The sequence below is a fragment of the Rhodotorula graminis genome (genome assembly GCF_001329695.1).
Source record: "Rhodotorula graminis WP1 unplaced genomic scaffold RHOBAscaffold_5, whole genome shotgun sequence".
Taxonomy (NCBI): domain Eukaryota; kingdom Fungi; phylum Basidiomycota; class Microbotryomycetes; order Sporidiobolales; family Sporidiobolaceae; genus Rhodotorula; species Rhodotorula graminis.
In genome coordinates, this window is record NW_017264932.1 from 1,451,169 (window position 1) to 1,462,305 (window position 11,137).

The following is an 11,137-nucleotide window of genomic DNA, read 5'->3' on the forward strand; positions in this document are numbered from 1 at the left end:
TCCCACGCACGTACCCCGGGCCCGCCGCGGACAGTCCGGCGCGTTCCTGTCCGGACGCGCGGCAGGTCCGCTCGACCCCTGCGCTCTCGCTCGCGCCTGCGCTTCTCGCTCTCGCCGCTCCCTCTGCTCAGCTTGCGCTTCTCGACACGATGCCGCCTTTCCTCGACACTTTGCGCGGCGACCTCGAGCGGTTTGGCCTCGGCGACGATGTCGAGCAGGGTATCCTCGACGCCTTCGGCGATATCTCGGAGAGGGTGAGTCCTCCTCGTTCTCATCAAGCATGGGCAGGTTCGCGAGACTGACACATGGCCGCAAGCAGGGACCCTCGACCGCCGCCATCCAGACGGCGACCCGCAGCCCCGTCGTCCTGCGCTCGCAAGTCGCCTCGGCCGTTCCGTCGTCGCTCGCCGCACCGTGTCGTGCAGCGCAACCCACGCCGACCCGCACGCCGTATCACGAGCCGCACCTCCCGGCCTCGCGCCTCGTCCCGCTCGACGTTCACGGCGTCCTCTCGCTGCGCGACCGCGTCGAGCGCGAGTGCCTCGAGGGCGAGCTCGCGGCGCGCAAGTTCTCGTACATCGTCGTCGGCGGTGGGACGGCGGGACTCGTACTCGCGCGCAGGTTGAGCGAGGACCCCGAGAACAAGGTGCTCGTGCTCGAGGCGGGACCGTGGTGCGTCCCTCTCCCTCCTTCTCTCGGCGGCGGGATCGAGACGAGGCCTGACGTTTTGGCCCCCCGACAGGAAGGACAAGTGCGCCGAGATCGACGTGCCCAACATGTCGGGCAAGCTGTGGCACACCGCCGTCGACTGGGCGTACCACTCGGCCCAGCAGGAGGGCCTGCACGAGCGTCGTGTTCTCTGGCCTCGCGGCAAGGTGCGTCGCTCTGCTCCTCCCCTCGCGTCAGCCCTTCCGCATCGAGAGACCTGACTCTCCTCCTACCCGCAGCTCCTCGGCGGCAGCTCCAACTTCAACGCGTGCATGCTCACTCGCGCTCCCGCACTCGACTACGACGCCTGGGCCCGGCTCGGCAATCCGGGTTGGGACTGGCAGTCCCTCCTCGAGTACCATCGCCGCGTGAGCTCTCCTCTCGGTCCTCCAACACGTTCACGTCGTGCGACCGTCCTGAGCGCCCTCGTGTCCGCAGAGCGAGTCGTTCCACCTCCCGACGCCGGCGCTCAACCTCTCGCCTGCGACCGCGCACGACCCGACCTGGACGCCTTCGGCACACGGTCACGATGGCCCCGTGCAGGCGAGTTACTCGCCGTACGTGAGCGAGCAGATGCAGGGCCTCTTCGAGGCGTTGCGCGAGGACGGTCTGTGCGTCGACCTTCCCTCTTCCTCTCTTCCTTTGGCACGATCGTCGGGTACTGACGTTGACTCCCTCGCTGCACAGGAAAGAGATCGACCCGAACGGCGGCGCTGCCGCTGGCGTCGGCTATGCGCCGGCCTCGATCGACCCGAAGACGCAGACGCGCTCGTCCGCCGAGGCAGCCTACTGTGCGCCCTCACCTTCTTCTCTCTCCCCCTCTGTCTTTCTGTCCTGACGGTCGACCGACAGACACGCCGATCAAGGACCGCGACAACCTCCTCGTCATCACGTGCGCGCAGGCGACGCGTCTCGTCTTCTCGTCCAAGAGCGCTGTCGGCGGCCCGCTCATGGCCAAAGCCGTCGAGTTCGTCGACCCGCACGACCCGACCCACAAGCTCGTCGCTGTACGTCCCTCTTTCGCCGCCGGTCCTGCGCCTCGCCTCCTCGCCGACCTTACCTCGAGCGCAGCGCGTCGCGGACGAGGTCATCCTGTGCGGCGGGACGTTCGAGTCGCCGCAGCTCCTCGAGCTCAGCGGCATCGGCAACGCCCATCATCTTCAGCAAGGTGCGCTCAAGCTCCTCTTCCTCGACCCTCCACCGACTCGACCTGATTCTCCTGTCGCAGTCGGCGTCAAGCCTTTCGTCAATCTTCCCGGCGTCGGCGAGAACCTGCAGGTGCGTGTTCTCTCCCTCCCTCGACGGCTGAAGCCGACCAAGAGCATGTACTGACGAGTGTGCGCGACGCAGGACCACCCGATGGTCGCCATGTCGTTCCGGCTCGGCCGCCAGCACGACTCGCTCGACCTTCTCGAGCCAGACCACCACTACGCCAACGAGGTGCGCCCTCTCTCTCTCGCCCATTCTTCTCGTCGTCGCATTCCTGATGTGCTCCCCTACTCCAGGTCATCGAGGAGTACCACCACCAGCAGGGTCCGCTCACGCAGGGTGCCCCGATCGTCGCCTACCTCCGGCCCTCGTCCTTTCTCACCCGCACCGAGCTCGCGCACGGCAACGACCTGAACCGCGTCACGACCGACCACTACGGCGAGCTGTTCGAGATCTCGGCGCGCCAGCTCCAGGTCGAGCAGGGCCTGTACGAGGCGAGGGGCAAGCTCGAGATTGTCGCCATGAACCGGTTCCTCGGCGGGACCAAGTACGAGCCGGGCAGGAGCTACATCGGCGTCATTGCGGCGCTGCAGCACGCGCTGTCGAGGGGGAGCGTCGTGCGTCCTCCTTTGCCTCGCCCTCGCCCCCCTCCTCGAGGTCCGTGCACAGCCTGACCTTGGCGCGCCGGCGTCTCCTCTCGCAGCACATCACGTCGTCCGACCCGCTCAAGAAGCCGCGTATCGACCCTCGGTTCCTGTCGCACCCCTCGGACGCGTTCCACCTCGCGCTCGGCGCGCGCCACGTCCACGAGCTCATGACCGACCCGCACGGGCGCATGGCCGCCTTTGTCGACCTCGACCACCACGCGCCGCCGTTGTCGGGCATAAACATGGCGGGCGACGTGCACGAGGGAGGGGACGAGGGGTGGGAGGACTGGGTGCGAGGGAATGCGGGGACCGAGCGTGCGTCGGCTTCTCCTCCTCCTCCTCCTTCCTCTCCCACTCTTCCCTACCTCCTCGCCCTTCCTTCTTCTCCCCCCCCCCCCCCCCCGACGTACCCCGAGACTGACTGCCTCGTCTTCCCTTGTCGCCTCGGTCGCCCCCAGACCATCCCTCCTCGACCTGCTCGATGCTCCCTCGGTCCGAGGGCGGCGTCGTCGACTCGTCGCTGCGTGTCTACGGCACGCTCAACGTGCGCGTGGCCGACATGAGCGTCGTTCCGCTTCTCCCTGGCACCCACGTGCGTCCTCGCGCTTCTCTCTCTCCGTCAAGTCCGAGCGATGGTCGCGAGATGAAGACGATCACTGATATTGCGCGTTCCTCCCTTCCATCTCGCCTTCTCGACGTCGTCGTGCGGCACCCTGCAGACCCAGAGCATCGCCTGTACGTGCCCTACCTCTCGCATTCCGAGGTCTTTCCGTGCACGGTCCCGCTCGACTCGCCCGGACGCGACCCTGACCCTCTCGCCTCGTCGTCGTCGACGATCCTGCGCGCAGACATGATCGGCGAGAAGGCGTCCGAGATGATCTTGGAGGATCAGGTGCGCCGTCGCGTTGATTCCTCACTGCGCGATCGAGGGCGGATGGGGGAGACTCGTAGCTACGGCGGCGAGGCCGAGGACGCTGTGTAACTTGTTCTTCTCTCTTTCTGTGTGACCCAGGGCGTCGCAGTGTGCCTGGCATTGCCAAGCGTGAGTTGCATTACCTTGCAGGGCGATGAAAGCGCGAGAGCGTGAGAGGAGGTCGAGGACGCTCAGCTTGAGAAGGTCGAGTCGAGAGCTTGTATCGTCGATTAGCGACTTTTGTATTGATCGACTCTAAGCTCCTCTCGACACGCGTGACTGCCTTCTCGCTCAAAGAGGTGTGCGTCCAAAAAAAACTATGCAAAGTCGAGCGTTGCGTGCTGCGCTTCTCGTAACGCCAGCAATCTGGGCCGACGTCTCGTTTACGTGAAACACGCTTCGATCGCGATCCTGTTTGCGCTCACGAGGGGCGGCCGAGCACGCGCTCCGATTCGCTCGGTCGCCGGACCGGCTGGGGTCGCAAAGCGACGATGCCAACTTGACGGCTCGGGCGGTGAAAGGGCTCGCGCTCGCTGTAACTCCAGCGCCTCGGCGAGAGGGGAGGGGCAGCTGGCTCTCTGCTCTCTGCCACACACGACCAGCTCGGCGCCCAGCTCGATGCTCGACCCGTCTCGCCCGGTCGCGCGCCTCCCTCTCGAGCTCGTCGTCCACATCTTTGCCCTCGCCCTCCCCTCGCCCGGCCCGCCCTGGACCGCCTTTCCCGCACGGGCGCGCTGGCTGTGCACCGCGTCAAGCTTGAGCCGGTCGTGGCGCAGTTGGGCGCAGCGCGAGCTCGTGCGCCATGTCGTCCTGCGCGACGACGAAGCGGCGCGCGCCTTTGCGCGAGGAGCGAGGGCGGCGGTCAAGCGCGAGGGCAACGCGTGCGAGACGCTGAGGATGGGCGGGACGACAGCCGGGTGGCCCATGGACGGCGCATGGCTGCGGGTCGTCCTCGAGACGGCGCAGGCGGGCGGCGACGAGTTGAGCGAGCTGTGGCTCGTCACCGTCAAGGGCGTCGACCTGCGCGAGCTCAAGACGCTCAACAGTGCGTCCCGGTTCTCTCTGTCCCTCGAGAGTGCGACCCGAGCACACGATCTCACCGCTGCTCCCTCGCCGCACAGACCTCCGCATCCTCATCTGCGTCGACCTCGAGCTGGGCCTCCCTCCTTCGTCTCCTCAAACGCCCGTCCCGTCGACCCGACCCTGTCTACCTCGCCTCAAGACCCTCATCCTCAAGGACATCGAGCTCGCGCCGTCGCTCCGCACCATCATGTTCGAGGACCACCAGTTTCCCTCGCTCGAGACGCTCTACTTCGACAGCCACGAGGTCCTCACCCAGGTCTTTGACGGCGACCCGGACGCCATGCCCCGACTGCGCGCCATCAGTCCCGCCGGCGACATCCAGCCGGCGTACCTCGAGGCGCTGCACCCGCTCGACGAGGCCGTCGTCGTGCAGGACGACCAGTCGAGCGCCGGGCCGCCGACCGCAGCAGGGCGGCGCAGCTCGCTCGGGTCGTCTCGCCGAGGCTCGATGAGCCGACGGCACAGCGTCGGCAGCGGCGCGGCAGGCGACGAGGGTCAAGACGGCGGCAACCTGCGGCTCCTCAACCTCACGGCCCCCTTCCTGCGCCACCTCGCCCACTTTGCGCCCTCGCTCCCGCTCGGCATCACGCACCTCCGCCTCGACTTTGGGCCGGCCGACGACCTGTCCGAGGCCGAGCTGCGCCTCCTCGTCGACAATCCCGACTTCCTCGAGCTGTTCGACCCGCCGCACCTGCACGCCGACCCGAGTCGCCGCAACGGCATCCAGTTCCTGTCGACGTCGGGCCGTCGAGGGACGCCCGGCATCACCAACATGTTCTTCGGGATCCGCGTCGCCGTCGGGACGGTCCTGCACGACCGCGGCGTCGAGTGGTGCGCCGACACGCCCGACTCGTTCGACTTGGGCGCCGAGGTGGACGTCGAGGTGGCGCCCCAGGACACGCTCGTGCCCTGGGGCTTCTTGCGGGCGGCGAGGGACGCGATGACGTTCGACGGCGCGAGGAGGAGGGCAGCGGCGAGGTGAGGAGGGGCTCGAGCGCAGCGAGGAGGGGCCGCTCGGCAATGGACACGCTCCTCATCTTTCTCAGCTCTACCAAAGCTCTCGAGAGACTGCTCTCGCAAGAGCGCTTCGCGTCGACGCGAGGATCCGGCTTCAAGAACTCGCTCTCCCTCTTTCCATTTTCGAAGCTCTCGCAGCTCCTCTTCCTTCTCTCGAATCGGTGCGGCTCGGGGACGAAAGTCACTGCAAGCGACGAGAATCTGCGTCAAGATGACCTAAAAACAAGCGAGAAGGGTTGTGGGGAGGCCGCAGAGGTGTGGTCGGAGAGGAGGGCAGGAAAGCTATGGAGGGGGGAGCGCTCACGCACGAGGCGGGCACAGGGCGGGGGTACAGCGTGACGATGAAGGGAGGGGAGAGAGAGAGAGAGCGCAAAGAGGTGGGTAGAGATGGACAAGAAAGGAATGGAACAGAGAGAAAGCTGTCGAGCGCAGGGACCCCCTCACGCCTCGACCTCCATCGGCGTCGCCTCCTCGCCCGCCGCCTCGCCCGCCGCGTCCTCGACGACGGCCTCGACCTCGATCGGCGCCGACACGCGCTGCTCGGCCGCCTTGTCGAGCCCGAGGAGCGCCTCCGAGTGCGTGCGCTGCACCTCGGGCGAGCCCGACTTGGCCGGCGCCGCCGGCTTCTCCTCCTCGGCGGCCTGCTCGTCCGTAGCCGCAGCCGGCGCCGCCATCGTCGCGTCGACGACGTCGGTCACCGTAGCGACAGGCTTGGCGGCGGGCGCAGGAGCCGACGACGCGCTCGGGCCCGAGCACGACTGCGAGCGCGGGTACGGCTCGACCGCCGCGCCCTTGTCGCCGCCGTTGACGCCAGCCGGCGCCGACGCGCCCGAGGACGACCCGACAGCGACGCTGTGGCGGCGCTGCGCCTGCGTCGGCTGCGGGCCGCCGAGACCAAGGCCGAGCGCGGCGTCCATGCTCAGGCCGAGGTTGGGCGGCGGGAGCGCCCACGTGATGCGGCCGGCGGGCGCAGCCGACGTGGCGCCGTTGCTGCTGCTCGTCGTCGAGTGCTCGGGGTTGGGCTCGACCGCGGGCAGGTCGGCCGCCGTCTGCGCCGGCGAGTCGGCGTCGACGTACTCAAAGTCGGCGTCCTCGTCCTCGTCCTCGTCGTCGTCGTCGTCCTCCTCGCACGACGCCGAGCGACGCTCCGCGACGGGCGACTGCGAGCGCCCGTACGGCTCGTGGCGGTGCGCGCCCGTGCGCCTCGAGCGGTGCGGGCCGGCCTCGCTCGTCGAGCGCACGTTCGACTCGCTCGGCGAGCCCGGCCCGTCGTCGCGGTCGTCGCCCTTGGTCGACTCGACGGCGTTGCCCTCCTCGTCGACCTCGTACGCCTGGCCGTCGGCGCCGATGGCGTACAGGGCGGCGGCGCGCTTGGGCGGCGCGAACGACGAGCGCGCAAACGCGGGGCCGTTGACGGGCGCCGGCGAGTTGTGCGCGCTGTGGTCCGTGTGGAGCTGGTGCGACGCGAGCGCGTCGACGAAGCCGCTGTGCGACTGGCGGCGGGCCGACCACGGCTCGGCCGGGGCCTGCGACGGCTGCGGCTTGGCCGACGACGACGACGGGTCGTTGAACGAGAGCGACGCCGGCGGCGCAAACTGGAGGATCGGGCGCTGCGGCTGCGGGAGGCGCGCGAGGGCCAACGTGCGCGAGGGCCCGGGCGTCGTGAGCGCGTCCTCGGCCTCCTTTGCCGCCTTTGCCGCCGCCGCGCGCGACGCGACCGTCTTGGCGCGCACCTTGGGCTTCTTTGCGGCGGCGGCACGCATCTGCGACTTGGGCTCGACCTGGCGCTTGACCTTGGGCTTGGCCTTGGTCGTCTTGGCCGGGCTCGCCTTGCCGGCGGCGGTGGCGGCGGTCGACGTCGAGGCGGCGGCGCCGGCGGGACCGCGGACGGCGCCGCCGGTCAGGGCCGACACCATGGACGTGGCGATGGCGCCCTGAGCCGACATGGGCGCGGGCGGCTTGCCGTCGGCGATGTTGTCGGGCTTGAAGAGCGGCGGCTCGCCGTCGTAGTCGGGGTGGTGGCGCGCGATGTGCTTGCACAGGGTCGTCTTGCGGCAGAAGCTGCGGTCGAGCAGACCGAGTCAGTGACTGAGACTGAGACGGAGAGAGAGGGGAAAGGAGAGGAAAAGGGAGGCTCACGTGCGCTCGCACCCGGGCGCCTCGCAGACGTAGGGGCGACTCCCAGTGCTGCACGAAGCTCGCGGTCAGTGGCTGTACGAGGTCGAGACCGAGTAGAAAGAGGGAGGAGGACGCACTGGACGCGGCGGTGACGGGCGAGGGAGCTCGAGTCGGCGAACGGCCTCCCGCAGTCGACGCACATGTGCGGGCGCTCGCCCGTGCTGCGCGACGATGACAGAGCTCGAGTCAGTGAGGTGCTCGACACGGCGCAGAAGCAGAGAGAGAAAGAGGGACGCACTGCGTGCGCTCGTGAACCGTGAGGGCCGAGCGCTGGATAAACGACTTGTCGCAATCTCCATGGCTGCAGTGGAACGGCCTGCCCCCAAGAGGGGGTTGGGGGGGGGGGGCGGCTGTCAGTACACGCTGTGAGAGAGAGGGAGAGAGGCGACGGACCGCTCGTCGGTGTGGATGCGCACGTGGCGCACGAGGTCGCTCCTCCTCGTAAACGACTTGAAGCACTCGTCGTATGCGCACGCGAACGGCTTCTTCTTGCCCGGCGCGACCTGGCGCCCACCGACGCGCGACAGCGACGGGTGCGGCTTGCCCTTTGGCGACTCGGACCCGCCGTCGTGGTCGTTGCGCTGCGGCATCTGGTCCGGGTCGTCCTCGCCCTCGGCGTCGATGTCCTTGTCGCCGCCCGACGAGCCCTCGTCCGGGTCGGCCTTGGCCGCCGACGCGTAGACGCCCTCGTCCGTCTCGGGGAGGTCGACGCGGCGACGAGGCTGCGCGGCGGCCGAGCCCGGGCTGCCCTCCTTGACAGGCGAGGCGGTGACGGCGGCGGCGGCGGTCGTGGTCGACGGGCGGGACGAGCTCGCGAGCGCGTGCGCCTTTGCGAGGCTGGCCCTGCCGCCGGTGCGCGCCCTGCTGCCCGTCGACCTGCGCTTCCACGTGCCCGAGGCCGACTTGCCCTTGGCGTTCGGGTCAAACTCGTCGTCGTCCGACTCCTCGATGGCGCCCTCGTCCTCGACGTCGTCGTCGAGGTCGCCGAGGGTCGTCATGTGGGCGTCGCGGTGCTGCGTGTCGAACGGGTCGGGCTCGCCCTCGGCGTCGAGGTCGCCCGAGTCGTGGGCCGCGTCGGCGTCGGCGGCGTCGCGGTCGGCCTGGGACCACGAGGGGGCGTTGGCGCTCGCGCGACGGGCAGGACGGGTGCCTGGCATGTCGAACGAAGGCGCGAGAGGTCGAGGTGGGCGAGAACGAGAGGGGACGAAAAGAGGTCCGAACGGGGGAATGCGGGGTAGTCGGGACGAGGAGGAGGACGAGCGAGTCGAGGGCTCTGTGGCGGTGCTCGTCGTGCGACGGCTACAGCTCTCGCGCAGGGTGTGCGGGGGTTGCAGTGCTGCGAGGACACGGCAAAGGGTCAGCGTGCATGGTCGCACAGGCCCCACGAGGCGAGGTGGGAGGTGGACGGACCGCGAGATGAGGAGCTCGACGAGGCGCGTCGGGGAGGTCGACCGAGGGCGCGCGGGTGGTCGCGGGTGGTGGGAGGTGCGAGGTGCGACTCAATGGAGCTGGGCTGGTGTGGCTCTGGTGCGGCGAGGTGGTGAGGAAGGCCGAGGGTGAGGAGGCGAGGGGGACCGGGCGGGGGGTCCGAGTTGGCGTGCGGTGGACTCGCGCCGCGGGCAAGCTGAGGGTGCGAGCGCGTGCACGAGAGGTCGGGTGGTGGCGGTGAGGTGCGCACGGGGTCTCGCGAGGCCGGCAGGGGCGAGACGGCGAGGGCGAGGTGGGACGAGGAGGAGAAAGCGGGTGAGCGCGCTCGTCGTTCTCCTCGCCGAGGCTCGACCACTGCAAAGGGTTCGAGCGCCCGCTCTCTCCGTCTCGTACAGGCTCGCTCTCAGTTGCTCTCTACTCGTTCCACTCTCTCACAAGTCACACAGCCAGAGCCGCTCCAATCAACGAGCGACTCGAGCTGCCGACGAAAAAGGCGGGTCTGTGCGCGGCAAATCCAACCTCGAACGGCGCCCTCCTCCCCTCGCACCGCTACGCTCCCTCCTTCGTGACGAGCAGCTCGCCCTGCAAGAACCCGAGCCACGCGTCCTCCTTTTCGCTCCACTCGAGCCACGCCTCGCCGATCCGCCCCAGCTCGTCCTCGCTCGCCAACCCGAGCTCCTGCGCCTTGTCGGCAAGCCCGCCCGTCGTCGTGCGCTCGGCAAAGACGGCCCCCCACTCGCGCGGGTCGGGCGTCTCGCCCGCCATCGTCACCTCGACCTGCTGCCCTCGCGCTCGCCCTCGTGCCCCGCCGCCGCACCCGGCCTCGCGCGCCCAGCCCTTGAGCCGCCGCGCCGCGTCCGGCTCGCCCCCTCCTGCCCTCGCGACGAGCGTCCACAGCTCGTCGAACCGGTCGAGGAGCGGCGTCGGCGGGAACAGGGCAAACGTGCCGCGGTCGGCCTCGCGCGCAAACACGAGCCGCCGAGAGACGCGGTCCATCTCGCGCAGGACGGCGACCGGGTCGGGCACGTGTTGAAGAACCTGTGCAGCGGCGGCAAGGAGGAGGGTTAGCTCGTGCGTCCAGGGAGGACGAGAGGGTGGCGAGGGATGGGGGCGCACCTGGTTGCAGTAGACGACGTCGAACGAGCCGTCCTCGAACGGCAGCACCGCCGCATCCGCCTCGACGTACTCGACCTTGCCCTCGAGGCCTCGCTGCCGCGCCTCGTCTCGCGCCTGGACGAGCACGCCCGCCGCGCTCGGGTGCTCGACGCCGGTGACGCGGGCGACAAAGGGCGCGAACGACGCCGTGATGGTGCCGGGCCCGCAGCCAATGTCGAGGAGCGTGTCGGTCGGGCGCAGTAGGGGCAGGAGCGACGCGGCGCACGCTTTTGCCGTGCGGGCCCGGTGCGAGCGCAGGACGGCGTCCGAGTGGGCCGATGGGTAAAACGGCATGGGTCGAGCGGGTGCGCCGGGGCTAGAGAGGGGTGTGGCTCGAGTACTGGAGCTCAGACGGCGTCGGACGGAGCGGTGAGGGCGAGCGACGAAGGGTCGAGGCGAGAGGTGGGGAAAGAGAGGGTGCGGTTGAGGTCGGGGCGCGGGACGGCGGGACGTTTGCGTGCGAGCATTTCAGCATACGTGCTGGACACGGTGGCGAGGCTGCTGAGGCTGGTACGGGCCGTGCTCGCCCGCCGTCGTCGCCGGCGAGTCGGCGGAAGGAGGACCGAGGCGGGCCACTCACCGGCGTCAGTCTGGGAGGCGGGTGCGGCGTGGAGCGCAGTGGCCGGGCAGCGTGTAGGCCCTGGAGCAGCACAGCGGGTGCGCGAAAGGCTCGAGAGGGTCAAGACGAGAGGGTCGCCCTCGGCTCGTCTCCTCCACTCGGGTTTCCCACAGTCTCTCTCTCGCGCAACGACCGGCTTCTTTCCTGCCGCAGTGCACGAGCTACCGTCGCTCTCGACTC

General features: G+C 69.3%; 3 protein-coding genes across 3 annotated transcripts; 1 reads left to right on the forward strand and 2 right to left on the reverse strand.

The window, feature by feature from the left end:
• Nucleotides 1–280: 280 nt before the first annotated feature.
• RHOBADRAFT_49619 (uncharacterized protein) lies at nucleotides 281–3,562 on the forward strand (the record flags this gene model as incomplete). Its single annotated transcript, XM_018415262.1, has 14 exons — nucleotides 281–672; nucleotides 743–875; nucleotides 948–1,076; nucleotides 1,147–1,319; nucleotides 1,396–1,499; nucleotides 1,561–1,715; nucleotides 1,780–1,876; nucleotides 1,937–1,986; nucleotides 2,059–2,148; nucleotides 2,214–2,534; nucleotides 2,621–2,879; nucleotides 3,023–3,156; nucleotides 3,284–3,299; nucleotides 3,413–3,562. The coding sequence occupies 14 exons, from the start codon at nucleotides 281–283 to the stop codon at nucleotides 3,544–3,546; spliced, it is 2,187 nt and encodes a 728-aa protein (XP_018272175.1). The 3' UTR covers nucleotides 3,547–3,562.
• A 3,915-nt stretch (nucleotides 3,563–7,477) lies between these two features.
• RHOBADRAFT_13737 (uncharacterized protein) lies at nucleotides 7,478–8,345 on the reverse strand (the record flags this gene model as incomplete). Its single annotated transcript, XM_018412155.1, has 3 exons — nucleotides 7,478–7,916; nucleotides 7,994–8,071; nucleotides 8,149–8,345. The coding sequence occupies 3 exons, from the start codon at nucleotides 8,343–8,345 to the stop codon at nucleotides 7,478–7,480; spliced, it is 714 nt and encodes a 237-aa protein (XP_018272176.1).
• A 1,387-nt stretch (nucleotides 8,346–9,732) lies between these two features.
• On the reverse strand, nucleotides 9,733–10,632 carry RHOBADRAFT_43568 (uncharacterized protein; the record flags this gene model as incomplete). Its single annotated transcript, XM_018414243.1, has 2 exons — nucleotides 9,733–10,221; nucleotides 10,300–10,632. 2 exons carry the CDS (start codon nucleotides 10,630–10,632, stop codon nucleotides 9,733–9,735), a joined length of 822 nt encoding a protein of 273 aa, XP_018272177.1.
• Between the last annotated feature and the right edge of the window lie 505 nt (nucleotides 10,633–11,137).